Raw genomic sequence first — 18,256 nt, forward strand, 5'->3', positions numbered from 1 at the left:
CCAAATTACTTAGTTCCAACCAACTTACAGTACATGACCTAGTTTATTTATTTTTTTTAGTAGCTATAGGCAGTTGATTTTATATTTAACACACAGGAATGGGGACAAGTAGTAGTTAATTACAACTGCTCCTAATTAATAAGGATAATTATTGCAAGTAAGTAAATGACTGATGTCACCGTTTCTAAAACATGACGTTTTTATGGACTACTTAAAAGCAGAGGTGAAAACTGAGAGCATACCTTCTTCTCCAAAGACTACTAAACCACCGCATAGATGAAACAACATGCAATTATTTTACCCGAAAATCATCTTATCATAGTATATTAACTGATCCAGTGTGAAAATGCACATATACGTCATGCTGTTAAACGAAAACAAACTTGCTGATGGCCAAAAGAGGCAACATGGAACATCTGCCACCTACTGATAACAAGGGTGTGAACATGTGCATGACATCGCTGATATCAACACATAAGGTATGTGAAAACAGAAACTGAGGGTGGGGACACACTGGCTACAAAGTCAAACATTTCTAAAGAGGGCTGGCGACTAAAAATATTTTTGCAGTTGCATTGGCCGGAGAAAGTCAAGTTAGATCATTTATAATAAAGATTGAAACTTGCCGGAAAGGTGGGACATTTTGATGGAGATTCGGATAAAAGTATCATTAGTTAATTCCTAGTCTCCAAGCCAAACCCAAAGACAACAAATGATCCCTTCAAAATAACAAGAGGTAAATGCTAATAACCATTTAGCTGACTACTAAACCCGTCACATTCTTCCTCTTGTACACTGTGTGACTTGACCGCAGTGCTCCGATCGTGTAAACATCCAAAGGCTGCAGCAGGTCAGCGTGCTCTATGAAGAGATGTCAGGAAGAGCTCGTAAGGCCGAGCTGTTACACAAACAAGCCTTCTCATGTTTTCGCGCTCATGTCTTGTACATTGTCCTCTCCCGAGTCCCTTCTTTACAATTCCCTTTTTCATCTTTATGAATCCCTTTCCACTCTTCTCCATCCATCTGTCATTTCCTCTCTTCAACAGACTGTGAACGACTTCCTTTTTCAAGACTCACAGCAGCTGCATACAAGACAGCTTTGGAGCTAAACGTCTTCATTTAAGAGAGCTTTCGTAAAGAGCCCGTTTAAGCTCTGCATTTAATCTGTATTGTCCTATCTGTCTGTTTTCAAGAGAGGTGAGTCCACAAGTTCCCTTCCTGTCTCCATGCCAACCCGCAGTGACATTTGCCCCTGTGCGCTGACGCTGCTACTGTTTGTTCCTCTCTAGCATCAAGCATGAGCAATGCAATCCTTGCGGTATTTTTAATTAGGGTGAACTTTCAAGTAACTCGCAGCCAGCAGCAGTTTGTTCATAATGATTCGAGGAAATGTCAACACGAGGAAATAGAATGATCCTCCTCCGCTTTATGCTTTTTTAGCCATTTTTTGGTTTTTATAATTAATCATGACACAATCATCTTAATTCATTGTCTATTATTGTATTGTAATATTACTGCAGTTTGTGTTATGTCTAGAGCTGCTTTTAATACAATGCTGCCTTTTAACTTCTGAGTTTTTCCAGATACGAGCCGTCACTGGGACAATTTTTTTTTGCCTTAACTTGCTAGCAAAAAAAATGACACACGAGCAACTCAATTCACTTGAGAGCATACAGCAGTTGGGTTGGTATAGAAAACAACAAAACTGTCTTTGGAAGGTCCACAAGCTTCACGCCAACACGTGTTGCAAAACACCATATAGGCGAATAAAAATAGCACCGATAGCCTTGGTGTTCTAACTTCTAACCCTTGAACCAACTTATATTTAACCACAAATGGTGTTGAAACGTGAAAGACAGCATCAATGCAGTACTTTTATCCAAATAAAACTCCGAAACTCACTTTAGCATAGTTCACCTGCATGAAGATGCCACCAGATGGTGCCAAAGTAAGGCTTTGACTGTTTTGGCCCTGAACAAAAACAGCAACAACAAAAAAAGTAGTTGAGTTTTCAGAGAGTAAGAAGCTACTCCAAAGTAAATCTGCAGATAGGTGAACCAGGAACATACGGACATAAAACATACATTTTCCTAGCAGCCAGGAGAAACTAGTGCATACTGTGTTTTCAGTCCTCCGTGGAAAAACATCAACATTACTGCCACAGAACACCGAAGTATGACAGACTGTAGAAATCTGAATGGCTTGATGTTCCGATTTCTGTTCATCAAGGAGTTGTCTTTCGATTTATTTGGATGTGGGCTATCCCCTGCAGTTTCACAAGATCAGAGTTTACTGATGCTCTTAATTGGCCTGAGGTAACTTGAACTCAACTGGAAAAACTGCCTAATTAGTGTAAAGATTCAGCGTTGCCTTTATGGTAATGCCCAGAGGCTTTACTTGCTGCAGCTAATTACAACAACAGCACAACATGAACACAAGACTCAGCTAACCTGACAGTGAGTTTGCTATTCTGAATTGTGAAACGGTGACATCACGATTAATTATTCAACAAACCCAATATTGACATTCAGTCAGTGTCACAGGGAAAACCCCATTAGAAAAGTGCAAAAATAGTTGAAGTGACAAAGCCACAGATTTGGTAGCAATTACACTGGGCAACAATTTGAACAAAAAAAAAAAAAAATCTGTTGAGTTATATTTTTATGCTGATTAAAATCTTAAATTGGCATGCTGGTTCCAAAATTTGAGTCTTTTTTTTTTTTTCCCTAGCATGTCAATTTTTTTCTCCACATCTTATCCTCCAGATTAGCAAAATGCCACTGATTAGCTGTCGTAAGACTGTAGTAAGAAGAGCTGCTAACGATTGGACTCATCTACAGCTGCATGGCATTTTTGCATACATACACATTTCCTTTTTTTAAGATAACAGAGATTTTATAGCTCAAAAACTTGATGTGATAGAAATAAACTGAGATTTTTTTTAATTAGTTAGAAACAGCTGTCAAAACTAACAAAAATGTTATTCCCCAGCATTATTGTTGTAATCTGATTTATGACTTACTGACTTATGTTGACGCCACACTTGTCTGGAAGAATTTTGAGAAGTTGTCATAAATGCTTCAAAGAGTGCAAGTCAAAGTCGCAAACAACTCTAATTTTAAGTACATTAAAAAAACTCTTTCATATTAATGGCTTATTAGCCTTTATTTTAGTACAGTCATTCATTATAAAACCAAAACATTCATTGTGTGTGATAACAAATCTAACAAGTTTGTACAAGCCCTGTAGAACATGAATGGATGGATGATAGAGGAACTGCTGCTGTAATTGTGCTTTCATCTACTTTTGTGTTGGATGGAATGCGTGAAAACATTGACAGCATGTCCGGTGGGTTACAATGTGGTCTTCTGCAGTTTTCATGTTTTGTTTGTCATCTAAACGGCATGTACACCAGACACAGAGTCAAAAAACAAAATAAACGTCTGACTTGTTTACACAGAAAGGAACAGAGGCTCATTGTGACATGAAGTTAAAGGAATTTGGGAGATGTCTCTTTGAAAACACATCCTGTGTATGCTCGTGTGTGTAAAACAGTGCATGTAACAGTTTTCCATGTGTGCTTGTTTTGAGTCATGCTGCATTCAAAATTGGGTTTTTCCAATCACCTCCAACTGTTCCTCCTGCTCCCATGAGGGACTTTGACACATCATGTCCTAATGCTAACCAGATAACCAGCTGTTTTTTCCAATCTCAAGCCATTTTGCTGACAACGAAGGAAAGCAACATGTGTTTTTTTTCCTCTGGCTCTCCCTATCCAAAACAGTGGCAAGCTGTGCATTTGGTACCTGAGCCTTCAGTGGGGACTTACCTGACTTAATCCACATTGTAATAAGCCTACACCATTATAATGTCACACTGATAGAAACCATCAATACTGTACGTATACGTACCACACAAAAATGCAGTATAACAACATGTAATTGTGCCACTCAAGCAGTTCAAAATCAGTATTTATCTAATAACATGCAAAAAACATACACAATTTAAATAAATTGCATCAAACTCACCAGAGATGATGATTATTAATTATTGTAAACATTAACATGTGCAGATGTTTTTTTTTTTTTTTTTTTAGTAAAATTGTACTATGTGTAGGGTGACCTTGAGTGTCTTGAAAGGTGCATATAAATTAAATTATTATTATTTAATTATAATTATAAAATAATATAATATATAATTATTATTATTATTACTATTATGTTTACATATGTGTTGTGCTAGTCAAAATTAGCTGTAACATGTTCTTCTCTGACCAACCAATCAGAGCATGGAAAAAGATGTCATTAAATCTGATTGGTTAAAGGAGAGAATCCCATTATGCTAATAGAGTTGCAACTGCATTAGCCAGCACTACTGATTCTGAAGACCGTGGACAGATTGCATTACATAGTAAACACATAAAGGCTGAAATCTGATTGGACAAAAATAAATAAATAAATAAGAAGAAGAATCATACACATACTGGAAGCGATGCAACCAAGAGAAATGACATGAAATAAACAGAATGGAATCCTTGGAACAAGTTGGAACTGTAGGTCAGTGCCGCTATCGAACATATTTAGAATCAATTATTCAATTAGTTAAACAATGTACATGTGACGTGCAGGTGTCATTGATGTCCACTTGGGGTGTTATACCCGCCTTCCACACTGTAATATCCGTGACTTTGAATGTTGGCTGTTGTGAGCGCAGGTTAGCGGCTAGCTGTTAGCCTGTCTATGAGTGTTGAGTGCCTGCTTCAAGGCAGAAATTTTATACCTGCATGATTCAAATCAAACATTTCAATCAACAGTCTCTCTGTTTGAGGTCTGTTGCTCTTTTCACCCTGCACTTACTCAGCAAACGCTTGCGTTTACGCGTCCACGATCGAACCTGTGACTGATGAAAGATGGCGACGAAGACGGCAGAGACCTCAGGGGGTGATTGGTGGGGTGCGGCAAGTCATGAGGGGCAGACGGAGGTTACATTGGCTCGCACCCCCCACCCGCGCACTTAATAACTCCCAGCTGTGCAGTGTTTATGCTAGCGGAGTTCCATTGCTTTTCCCTCTCTGGAAAGTTCTGTCATGTTGCCGAATCTCGCAATTTATCTCACATTTCTGTGTGCTGTCTTCAATTGCTCTTTTTCTTCTGGAGCTGTCAATCACAATCCTCCCGCTGCATCTGATGAGCTTTGCCTCCCACCCACGCACGCACTCTCTCTCCCTCCTTTTCCTCGCCGCGCTCCATTTTGTTGCTATTTGCTCTCAATAGGCCAATTCCCAGTTTCCAAAACACAAAAGTCTTTATATTCCCGTTCTCCTGCGGAAGGTCCGCCCCTGCTTCCCAGTCCTGGCAAGGCCGCTTGGAGTCAGGATATGGAGAATGTGAAGGGATTGCTGAGCCTGAAATGGAACCATATGTCGCCATCTGGGTTATTAGGAGAACGACAGGCACTGCTGTTTTGAATTTGTGATAACCCCACAGGAAGTTTTCGGTTTGGGGATATGATGGGAAGCCTTCTCTAAACACATGAGCAACATTTCCACCAAGCGGTATAGTTCAGTATGGTTAGCCCCCCCCTCCTTTTTTTTGTGACGGGTGCCAAAATAACCGATCTCTACTTGTTCAACCGTTTAAAACTAATGAGGAGGGTAACTTGCCAAAATATGTAATTATTGGTCAAGGAAGAACGAAGTCTCATCACACTTCTTTCATGCCGCCACTGTATGTTCATGCCTGGTCATACTACACGCTTTTCTCATAAAATGAACTTAATTCTTGTGATTGTTGTGATATTTTCTCATATTTAGATTTGATTGTCATAGTTACTTTATTTTTGTAAATGAACATTTTATTTCCCAGTAAAATTATATAATAAATTCATACCTTCGTATATAATTCAGATGCAACCTTAAATGCACATCACCAGCCAATCGTAGTAACAGCGGGGCTTTACTAACAACAAAAAACTAAACTGAATTCATTTTGACAGACAGATGTTGTTCTTGTAGAATTACTTTACCCCTTTTTTCTTTTAAAATTAAAACCTATTTTCCAGTAAACTCAACATTATTCTCATATTTCTCCATTTATTTTCTGTTTTCTTGTTATATTGTGACATTCTCATACAATTATCATTTAATTACTATTTATTTAAAAATTATCCCCCCCCCCCCCATTTTATTCTGATATTTCTAACTTACTTTTTCCTCTTAATGATAAAAATGACAGCTGTTTTCTCGTCAACGTTCACGCCATCCATGTATTTACAATGTTGTCCTAATTCTATAATATGATTCTCTTATTAATATGATGTGCATTTCTAGTCAGTGTTAGCCTACTACTCCTTCATGGTGCTGCTATCATTTCACAGTATTCACAAGGGGGATGCAGTTATCCTGCTACAAACGCAAGCCAGACCAGTGTTTACTGCTCCAAACCTAAACCATAGAGTGCAAAATTGAACTGAAGTGTGTGGAGATGTGCTCATATGCTCCATATAACTCCAAGTACAGCTTCATCTTAGAAACAATAAGAATATCCAGTCATATGCTTTACTAATGTAAATGGGTTTGTGGAGGGGGTGATATCAGCTTGCCACTCATCCAGCATGGTGCACTTATTTGCAGAGTGTGTGGGTGGGAGATTAATGTGGTGATGTGATGACAGCTATTAATGTCCTTTTCCATGCTGCAAATGGACACTCACTGTCAACTAGGAAGCTCCTCCAAATAAAAAAGAGAGAGAATAGATTAGGACAAAGACATAATGTAAACACACACACAACAGCATAATTACCGTATTTACTTGTTGCATTATATTGTGATAAGTGTGTCACATTGTTGTGAATACAGCTCATCCATTCACCCATTTTAATTTCAAACTCATCATTCTTATCTGATTCACTGATTAGGAATGTGTTCCGTTTTGGATCCCCCCTTTCCTGAACAGTTTCTCCATTTGGGTCCCTAATATTGGTTGCAATGGCTTCATCGCAACAGTCTGTTTGAATGCAATCCCTGTTTGTCCTTGTCTAACGGCTAATGTCACGTTTCAGGAGGTTTCCGTGCGTGCTGTGGCGCCCACCCAGGCACAGCCCCGATCGCGACTCCACGGCGACCCGTCGGAGCTCGCGCCGCGTCTGTGCCACTTGGTGCGGTCTGAGACGGGCTACGGCTTCAACCTCCACAGTCATCGCTCCAGGCCGGGCCAGTACATCCGCTCGTTGGATACGGGCTCGCCTGCCGACCAGGCTGGGCTCAGACCTCAGGACAGAATCGTCGAGGTAGGACCAACACAGGAGGCTGCTTTTACATGCTTGTTTGTAGGACACCCTCAGTGGGTGTAGATTCGAGGACTGTCACTATTATATCTTTTAGTTACCTTAGTGACTATTTGAACCAAAAATGAAGTTATAGAACGGATTTGTGCCCCATCGCCAAACCGTTGAAACATATTCCCCACAAAGTCCGAGATCCTGGACAGCAACACCTTTCCACATCGGTGCAAATAAGACTTAAGCTTGCTGAAGTTCTTGTAAAGTAACATTATAGTCACTTAACTCATTCACTCCCAGCCATTTTCACTGAGGCAACCCCCGTCACTCCCAGCTGTTTTACGGGAATTTGACTGATTTTGCAAGGCCCCCAGAATTTTGTGTCCTTTTGCTGTAAAAATATGGAACCGACCAAAAGAAAGATTAGTCTCTTCTTTCATCAGGAAAAAAAAAAGTATATTTCTATCTGTTTTTGTTTTGCAACAATTAGCATTAGAACATAGCTAAGTCCATCCATCCATTTTCTTGACCGCTTATTCCTCACTAGGGTCGCAGGGGGTGCTGGAGCTTATCTCAGCTGGCTTTGGGCAGTAGGCGGGGTACACCCTGGACTAGTTGCCAGCCAATCGCAGAATATAGCTAAGTTTAATCATTATTCACAAATCTGTTTAGAACTGTGGGGAAACAGCTTGTTTTCAACATGGTCCTGGTTGATCTCTTATACTCTGCTGCCACCTGCCGGACATTTTTGTAATTACTACCATTGCTTCACCCCATTCCCTGCAGTTGAGAGGCTGCATCAAAGCCTTCTGTATGCTCTAGCATTTAAAAAAAACAAAAAAAAACAAAAAAAAACGTATAAATACGTCTTTGGGACACGAAACATTTAAAATAGAACATATTTATACGTTTTTGGGAGCAAATAAGTTAATAGTAAACATTCATCTATTGTCCGTACCGGCCGATTGCTCAGCAATATGAGCGTCCATCATTGACAGATTGTCAAATTTATTGACGGATTGACGATTACATTGTCAGATGAAAAACCCCTTCCCTCAATGCTTAGTTCGTCAATTTTCAAAGTTTCCCGTCAATCGTCAACAAAATGGCCATCCGTCATTGACGGATCTTCCGCCAATATTGACAGAATGCCCACCTCTGTATTTTTGTATCAACAAGGTTTAATATAGTTACAGTGTTATTGTTTCTATTCATGGATGAAACTTTTGCTACTTTTGGGATTAAATTATTGTAATTTAGTGACACCCTTAGTAATGGAGGCAGTCAGTCAGTGCTATATATAATATAATGGCCGATGTAAGAAGAACCATTGATATTACAGTTGATTGACAACGAGTCATATTAAGATGATATGGACGCTCGTTATTTACGGATTTCAAAACAAACGTATGCGGATTTGAAAAATGATATGCGAGCCGCTGTCTGCACGATTTTGAAACAAACCCGCGGCCCACCAGGAATTGTCCCACCCCTCCAGATGGCCCAGGCCAGGCCTGATTGTCAGCATGATGCTAGTTTGGCAGTGGGCAGCACCGTTGACTCGCAGTTAGCACCTTTGCATCACAGTCGAGACGTTCCGTTGTTTGAATCTTGGCTCAGGCTATCCTGTGACCAGTTTGGATGCTCTCATTGTGCTTATGTGAGTCATTGTCTACCCCACCTCTCCTGTGAGACTACAGCTCACCTATGAGCCTGTTGACTGTAGTAGTATTTTTACATCTTTATATTAATAAGTATGAAATTATTTTTACACTTAAGTGTCATATAATATTGATGGAAAAAAAAGTCAGGTGCTCCATTTTTCATTCATTATTAAAGTGAAGACGAAGATGAAGAAATAATTGCTGACGTAAGTTGTTTAAAACACACAATGTGTAAAAATGCCTGCTTAGTTATGAAAAGAGCTTATCATTATGGGATATCATAACCATTATCATCATTCCAAGCTGCAGGGATCGGACAATAAAAGAAGAACCGCTAAAATTGCAGTGCAGTTTACAAGAGCCCGACCACACGGCTTATTGAAAGCAGATGTGCACACGGACGGCATTTCAACCAATCACAAGTGCTGGGGTCAGGCTTGTGTCTGCCACCAAGACCTGAGATCTGGACTCAGTCTGCACTGTGTCAGTGTGGAGGAAGGCGGGTCAGGTGGTATAGTGTTTTGAAGGGCGGGCTTAGGGGAGTCATAAATCAGCTTCATGGACGGATCTGACAGGAGGAGGAATACGAGGAAAGGACCCACTTTAGGTCACATTTGCTTTCAGGTACAGCAATCATATAAAACTGTGGCTGTCTCACCATTATAAAGGTACTGAGCTGACCTCCATTCAAAATAAATAGGTTATGTGTATGTTCCTTAAAGTTGAATATCTCTCGTCATTTTGTCAGAAATATTAATCCCAATACACATTCAGTTCCACAATGTGTTGTATTTTTAGCAGTCATATCAAAGGTAAAGTTAATAGCTTGTCTTCCTCAAACAGCTCTTTAAACATAAAACATGTCATGTGTTTTGTCGTCGTTGGAACTAGATTCTCTCACAGCATTTAGTCATCGTTCCCATGACCTTTGTCATCTCAGACTCTCAGGCGCCAAACAAGTCTTTTGAATGTGCTTTTTTTTTTTTTTACATCACTTTATACAGGGATGGCTTGGAATTTTTTTCATTTCTAAGTTAAGGGCTTCATTTAAAACACAATTATTTTTGAGCCCAAGTATGAATATTTTGACACAAAATAAGGTGATTTATTTCAATTTTTTCTTCTTCTGCTACGACAAAACTGAATTGTGTATCCCAAACATATTTCAGTCTTTTTCATTGCGACGAAGGAAAATCACTTCAATCTTTTGGCCTTTATAGACCACCGCAATGGTTTTGAAAACAGTCATTGTGAATGAACTAACTTTTGGCATTTTGAGGCTTCATAAAAATATGGAATTTACGATTCACGACTTCCAGCCATTATATGCCAAATGGTTAATTAAAAATAAACAGCGAATCCAGTCAAGGATATATCCGTGCACTGAAAAGATTTTGAGTGAGTTGGATAACAAATAAAATCAAGGCATTGTATTGAAAACAATCATATTAATGCTTCAAAAAAGATCAATCAAGACATTATTACTGTTTCTCTTAAATCTACTTTGCAGTGACAACAATGGACATTCCACACACATGGACGTAAAGACATATTTTCAATGACCAAAATAAAAACAACTGATTAAAAATGTCACTCACAATTAGCTCCACTTCACTGAGCCGTGGCCGTTTGCCATATTCCAACAAATAACACAGTGCAGTGTGATAGCATTTGTGTTTATGATGGATCAATCAATAAATGATGATTTACGATATATTTATGATATACAAGCATATTTTTTTCATATTTGGATGAACATAAAACAAATCGTTTCATTGGAACAATGCTTACATTTATAATTAACCAATTACTGATGTACTAAAATGTCAGTGTCGTTTAAAAAAATCTGAAATTTGACCTCGTAAAAGGTGTATAAACCAATTTTATACTACAGAAGCGAGGCGCTGCTTTAGCTATACTTTTTGTGACTATTCATAATTGTATTTGACAATATAGACACTCACATTAAATCTACATTACAAAGTGGGAGGCCAAATGCAGATGAGTGCGTGGGAACATTACGAGTAGATGGATGTCACCTCGTAATCTCACCATGAAGGGATGCAACGACCACAAATCTCTCGCTTTCGCACACCCACACACACAAATACACAAACGGCTGCTCAGGTGTTTCCAATGGAGTCCCTTGAGAAGCAGCCCTGTTCCTACAGCACATATTAATTATCCCAGAGAACAGAGTGCATTGTCATGTGTGGGATGCAGTGTTGATGAAGGGCTGCAAAACATGACACCTGCTGTTAATCGGACTACAAAGATGTTTGTTTGCTCTGGATGTCTATTACAAGCCCTTCTGGGAAGGAAATTGATGAATTACCATCTTTCTTTTTTACCTTGTTTATCCTGAAAGACCAGTTAAATCTGTCTCAATATAGGCTACTATTGTTTTTTTTTTGGGGGGGGGGGGGGGGGGGTATATTGATCAGCACTAATTTAGGTGCTCCTCGGGACAAAGACATATGAAACCAAGCCCGAAACCAAGGAGCCGCATTAATAATTTATGTACATGCCTAACGGTGCATGTTGTGAAGCTATCTGACACAGGTCTAGACACAGCTTTGCCCTCCACAGGCACATGGAACCCACTTCATACAATGCAGCAGCACATTCAGAGGTCAGTCACATGCACAAATTGCCATCAGTATCAATCAATCAATATTTTATTCACACAGCACCTTTCATACTTGAAAAAGCAACACCAAGTGGTAAGAAACAGGTACGAAAAGACAACAAAAGTCTCACGTCTGCAGTCTGACCCACCACTCATAGGGCCAGGCAAAAAACGATTATGAATAGTATCTGCTGCCACATGGGTGCGTCTTATTAAAAATGCTACCCGATTGTTCAAAATGTCCATGCTTTCCAAAACGCGGTGCAATTATTAATCACTCAAAATGAGAACCCTTGCTTCATTGCATTGAGTAGTTTGAACATGACAATGTGTTGATCAACGACTCCCCCTACTGGGCTAATGAGAAAGTACAACAACAAAAAATGTAACGTGTGTCAATCTGAAGAAGGACGTTTTCTAAAAGAGCGGGACTGTTGCTGAAGTTATTTCAACAATATGGGTATGATAATGTGGTGAGCCACTTTTAAAATTGTGAGATTGAATTTTATTTCTAGATAGTTTAGTTTTAGGGTGACCATATTTTCATTAAAAAAAAAAAAAAAAAAAAAAAAAAAAGAGAACACTGACTCAGCCCGGCCTCGAAATCGTGTTACCAGTCACAGTAACACGGTGCACTCCAGCTCCTATGAGTCACACAATGTTAACTGGACATTTTCATGAATTTATAAACCCCCCGAATGCCCAGACACAGGAAGTAATATATATATATATATATATATATATATATATATATATATATATATATATATATATATATATATATATATATATATATATATATATATATATATATATATATATATATATATATATGTGTGTATATATATATATATATATATATATATATTTATTTTTTAAGTGGTCTGTCCTCCCCAAATGTCCTCCCAAAAGAGGACGTTTGGTGGCCCTAAGCTAGCTAGCTAGATGGATGGCTATAGCTTAGCTAGCTTGGATGGATGGATGGATAGATAGATAGACAGATAGATAGATAGATAGATAGATAGATAGACATTTGATGAGGGCACAGCAATAACTGTCTTTCTTACTTTTTGTAATGTTATGTTTGTTAGGTGAACGGTGTGAATATCGAGGGCATGCGGCACTCCGAGGTGGTGGCCTTCATTAAGAAAGGGGGCAATGAGACCTGGCTGCTGGTTGTGGATCCCGATGCGGACGAGTACTTTAAGATGAAGGGCATCATACCCACTGTCAGCCATGTGAAAGGTAAAAGGTCACCACTTGATATCTGCCTGATCTGCTGTGAAAGTGGCTAGTGCTAATAATGGTAAATATTAAACGTGTTTGGTGTTTATACCGATCAGGTCTGAGCACAGACTCAATGGCTGTGACGTGGAACGTGGCAAAATAGTAAACAATTCGTCCAAAAAGAGGTTTTCAAGTTGTTTAGTGCCACTCAAAGTTAACGTTTATAGTCAAACTAAACACACGCACAATGAAAAGCCCTGTTAGCTTAATAATAATTGCTATTACTTCGTTTTGTTTTGGGGTTACTCTGGGGGGGAGGCTGGAATGGAATAATGGCATTTTTATTCATTTCAATGGGGAATGTTGATCTGAGATATGAATATTTTGGGTTACAAGCATAGTCATGGAAAAAAAATCAACTTGGCCAAAACAACTTGTTTTGATTCACAAGGTCACGCAATGTCATTTACATGATTAAAAATACACTATTTAAAAGCATTTTCAAAATATGCAATACAAAATAAAGTACAGGGGAAAAAATAGCTTACAAAAATGAAAGCACAGACAAACATGCATTCTGATTGTTGTCCCAGATTACGATGGTCCCTCCATCTCCAACGGATCTCACAGCCCACTCGTGAACGGCAGCTCCACCTCACATTCCATCAGGTCGACGACCTCCAACCAGTACTGCCATGGCAATGGCGCACAGGTGGGTGTGGCCTTTGGTCTCGTCCCACCATCTTCATAAACACCGGCAAGTTCATAACCTCCAACTTTGCAATGTGTGTCCTCTCTAGCCGACAAGTGACGAGCGAGGTCGATTTTCGGACCCGTTCGCCGAGATCGGCCTGAGTGCCACGGCGGCCGAGGAAAAGCGGAAGCTCCACGCCAAAGAGAAGAGGCGGGCGCCGCAGATGGACTGGATGAAGAAATACGAGCTCTTTAGTAATTTCTGAGGAGACGCTTTCAAAGACCTTGACATGGGTGTGTGACACCCAAAACTGAAGAATGGATTTTAAGGAGCAACTCCAGACATTTTAGGACGATTCCTCTTACTTTAGCGGGCATATTTTTATATTTAAAGTGTATAAAGTGTTGCATAAGCATCGTCATGGCAACGTGGACTTCATTGTGACGTCACTGAAGGTGGCCCAGAAGATCACTGTGACAGAGTGGACGCCCTCCGCCTCAAATGTGTTTACTGACGAAGATAACTGGCGACTTTTTTTTGTTTTGTGCTGCCTTAAATATTATTTTCGACATGAAGGAAACTAGCTAAATGTGTCCAGCAGGGGGCAGACTTGCGCCACAAATACAACACATGCCCTTGGAGACGAGACTAGAAATGATTCAGGTTATGTAGTCTGGGAATATTTACTCCCAACAGTGGTTTAATGTGAAAAACACATTTACATGGTTGACATTAGATGAGCAATAGAGAGTGTATTTTACTTGGGGGAATTAATAAGGAGCTAAGGCATGCATGTCTGTTGATTATGGTGACCTGCTATTAAGAGACAGTATTACATTACAATTATGTTTTTCAAGACAGACTATTAAACGATGCACAGACAGAAGACAAGTACTCCTCACCATGATATGATGCATACCATAATGATGGTATCACGATGCAGCTATTGAATGATAATCAATATGCAACTACCCTGGCTTTCATTGGACTGCAGCAAAAGCAATATTTGATTATGAAAGATCATGGTACAACACATTGTTATGTTGATATCTGATGCCAGGTTATCTTTAATGTACCATAAGAGGTGATAAAATACATTTTGATGTTGGCATAACAATACTGTATCATATGAGATCTTAAGAGAATGGTGCCACCTCGAGACTTTATCAAAAGAGATGATGCACAATCATCCTGATGTTGGAGTGCAGAGTATTGATACGCTATTTTAAGAGCTGATACAACACACCGTGATATTGATATTGGATGCCAGCAGATCGATAATGTATATCAAGTGGTCATGATCAAGGTTTATATAGTTAATGAAAAGTAACAAAGTAGCTAAAATTGAAAAACATTTTCATGAATGAAAAAATAAACATGAGTTTGTTTGTTTTTTGTTTATTTATTTTTTTAATAAAAATGATCATTAAAATAATGTTTTAACTTTATAAAACTAACTATATAGCAAAAAAGGCCTTCATTTCTGTCCTTGTCAGTTAATATAAAACATGACTTTTGGAATTTATTTTAAATGTATTTAATTTGGTATTACTGCACAGCTGTATAGAAGAAAGAAGGTCAAACGGTCATTTGGTAATTTATTTTATTTTTTTTAAGTTTACTTTATTACACGTTAGTGACCTCTTTATCTTGCACTACAAAATGACACCATATATACAGAAATAAAATCAATAGTAAATCGAATAAAAACTGAACTAAAATGTTTTTTTTTAATAATAAAAACTGATTTAAAAAATGCTCTAAAAACTAATTAAAACTAATTGAATTAAAAAAAAAAAAAAACCCAGCTGAAACAAAATAAAATATTATTTAAAAAAAATCCAAAATTATTATAACCCCGACCATGAAACAATATATTGTGATACTGACATTTGATGGTACCATATTGATAACACTGCGATTGGTTGGCAACCAGTCCAGGGTGTCCCCCGCCTACTGACCAGAGCCAGCTGAGATAGGCTCCAGCAGCCCCCGCAACCCTTGTGAGGAATAAGCGGTCAAGAAAATGGATGGATGGATGTTGATAACATCTTGTAAGAGATGACAATACAGCAAAAGTTCATTGCTATTGTATTGTAACAGCATGAAATTATACAATACGTTATGAAATTTTGTCCCACACATCCCTTCTTATTTTTCTTATTTGTATTTTTAACTATATCGGCCAATTTAAAGTTAATAATAGCCTTAACTATTATCACTGAAATTATAGTGGATTATAGGAAAACTACTCAGATCTTACTTTGTGATAAAATGAGTGGAACCAGGATTATTTCTACTTTCTCAGTTAATAATGTATGGATATTAATGACAAAATATGAACATATGAAGGAAACTAGGGATGGAAGAAGTGTTTGCCTTTTGCTTGGGGTCTTCACTTTGTATATTACATGTTGACCAGTCACCACAATAACTTATTGTTGTACTGCTAGTTAATATTAGTCACCATACAAACACTTAGTCCAGTAAAGTTCACAGTTGTAATAGCAAAACACATGTACATTAATAAAGTCTGATTTCATCCAGTTCCGTATTGAGTAGCGTTGTTAAATACTGTATGTACACCAGGGGCCACCAACGTAGCCCGTAGGCCTGTTTTAAAAATAGACTACCAGTGATGGGGCATTGTGATTTCCTCAGAATGTTGTAGAAGTGGAGTTTTGAAAATAAAAACACTTTCAGAAATTGATAGAAAATAAAAGCTCCTACTTCACAGTTAGCTCAAGTCTAACGCAAAATCCAGTCTAATTGTGGGTGGAGTTTTCTTTCTTTTGCTATTTTTGAAGGACAGCGCAAATGGAATGGGGCGCTTGCGCCGTTGTGGGAGGGAATGCTGTGGAGTGGGTGCTTGGAGACAGCCTTCTACCCCTGATCGTGCCTGTGTGTGAGACAATACCCCCCACCCATGATGCTGTCATAATTGAAATACGATGACATTCAGTGCCTCCATCAAATCCACCAATACCGTGTTGCACCACAAGTTAGACCTGCTTTAGCTGCTCTAACTAATCTAACTAATCTATTTGCTGTCACCAAATTGTAGGGCCCAGAGTGTTGGATATTGATATTTATCTGTTTCCTGATCATTGTGAGAAAGTATTAACATGATCAGTATCTTCACATAAATGAACATAATTATCAATTTTTAACATATATTATTAATTTTTCACATTTGCTGTCAGAAGTGCATATGAAACACATTAATCAGTTCCCAAGAAGTAGCTTCTCAACTTCAAATATTGGTGACCACTGATGTATAACACTGCATAAATCCTCTACGAGGCAAGCACACTTTGTTGAACTGAATCTGCCAGTGAAGTGAACAAAGGGGAGCTTGTGAATTCATTGTCATAAACGGCCCGAGGCATTCTGCACTCAGATGGTCTGGGCACAGCGACGCTCCAGGTTGGGGAAGAAACTGGTGAGGATTTTCTGAAGGATTATTCCATGCACACACACGAGCAGCTGTCATGCACATGCCGGTGTCAGTGTGTCATTTCATGTGTTGATATCACTGCGTTTCAAGTGCATCCGCAGGTTGGAAAAAAATAGAATTCATGAAGACAATGTACATGTTTGTTTTGTTTTGAATTATCCAACAACGGCCGCTTGATTCAGTAGGATTTAGCTCAAAACGCTTAAAGAACAAGCAAACGCTGACGTGCAATTTACCCGTTTACGCATTTTCAATAAAATGTGAAAATGGCCCCACAGTGTTTTCTTATATTATGTGTAAGACTTTATCTCACTTGAATGTTTTTGTTGTCTGTCCTTGCAGTCTTTGTCGCACCAGATGAAGGATACGGTTTCATCCTGTTCTCAGAATTCTCCACCAGACAGCTGCTCAGGCCACACAAAGGTCAAATATGTGCGCCATCGCATGTGTACGGCCATTGTCTGCCTTGCACTACACAAGTTTTGTGGAACAGTCCAAGTTGTCATTATTCTTACAGATTTGGGGGACAAAATCCAAATACGCTCTATTGGTGTTGCACTTGTAATTTCAAATGTGCCGTAAATACCAAAAGTATACCGCCACCACCTGGGAAATCCATTCAGGGTCTGGATGTAATGTAACCTCATTTTCGTTATTGTGCTCCAATAAAAGCACGACAAATTAAAACCTGATCTGATGCGATGTGACAGATGAATAAAAATCTGCAAATGTTAAATGGGATTTTCCAGCCAAATGCACAATCTGGATCTGATCAAGATGAGACTTGGTTTGGCTTTACAGCTTCAGAGCCCGCATGCGCATTACATTTTGAGTCAAACTGCATTTTTTATTTTCTTCACAGAAAAAGATTTTCCTCATCTATACACCTATTGGAAAATTCTTTTTTAGGGCTTTATTCTTACATGTGGAACTTCAAATGAGAAATTGTGTGTGCAATGAAAACCATTATTGTTTCAAATATTTCTGGTAAGTTTGAGGGGCAAAATATCTCCAACAAAACACAATTACTCCACTAGGTGGTGCTTCATTAGCATTTAGTTGTACAGTGTTGTTGTGTGAGACTTTGGGCTCAGCAATACCTGACGTCCTGAACTTGTCAAACTGTTGTGGTGCTGATTGTGCCCCCCCCAAAGGAGGTGACAAGGTCAAACGGTGACGTTTGAAGGCCTCCGTTTAAATTGGGCTGCAATTTTCCAGCAGTAAAAACGTAAAGAGAGAGCACAAAAAGAACCCCGGGCGCTCACTCTTGTGCTTGTCCAAGCAGACAATTCTACTCACTACTAAAG

The 18,256-nt window shown here is 38.8% G+C and overlaps 1 protein-coding gene across 1 annotated transcript in view; it reads left to right on the forward strand.

The window, feature by feature from the left end:
* LOC144033307 (Na(+)/H(+) exchange regulatory cofactor NHE-RF2) overlaps window positions 1-16,038 on the forward strand; it is a 30,170-nt gene extending 14,132 nt beyond the window's left edge. The window contains exons 3-6 of the mRNA XM_077541352.1: window positions 7,060-7,287; window positions 12,663-12,816; window positions 13,392-13,510; window positions 13,599-16,038. Of these exons, the coding sequence (XP_077397478.1) occupies window positions 7,060-7,287; window positions 12,663-12,816; window positions 13,392-13,510; window positions 13,599-13,757 (660 nt within the window). The 3' untranslated portion in view covers window positions 13,758-16,038. The remainder of the gene's footprint in view (window positions 1-7,059; window positions 7,288-12,662; window positions 12,817-13,391; window positions 13,511-13,598) is intronic.
* The last annotated feature ends 2,218 nt before the right edge of the window (window positions 16,039-18,256 follow it).

Source organism: Festucalex cinctus, chromosome 1 (genome assembly GCF_051991245.1).
Source record: "Festucalex cinctus isolate MCC-2025b chromosome 1, RoL_Fcin_1.0, whole genome shotgun sequence".
Classification (NCBI taxonomy): domain Eukaryota; kingdom Metazoa; phylum Chordata; class Actinopteri; order Syngnathiformes; family Syngnathidae; genus Festucalex; species Festucalex cinctus.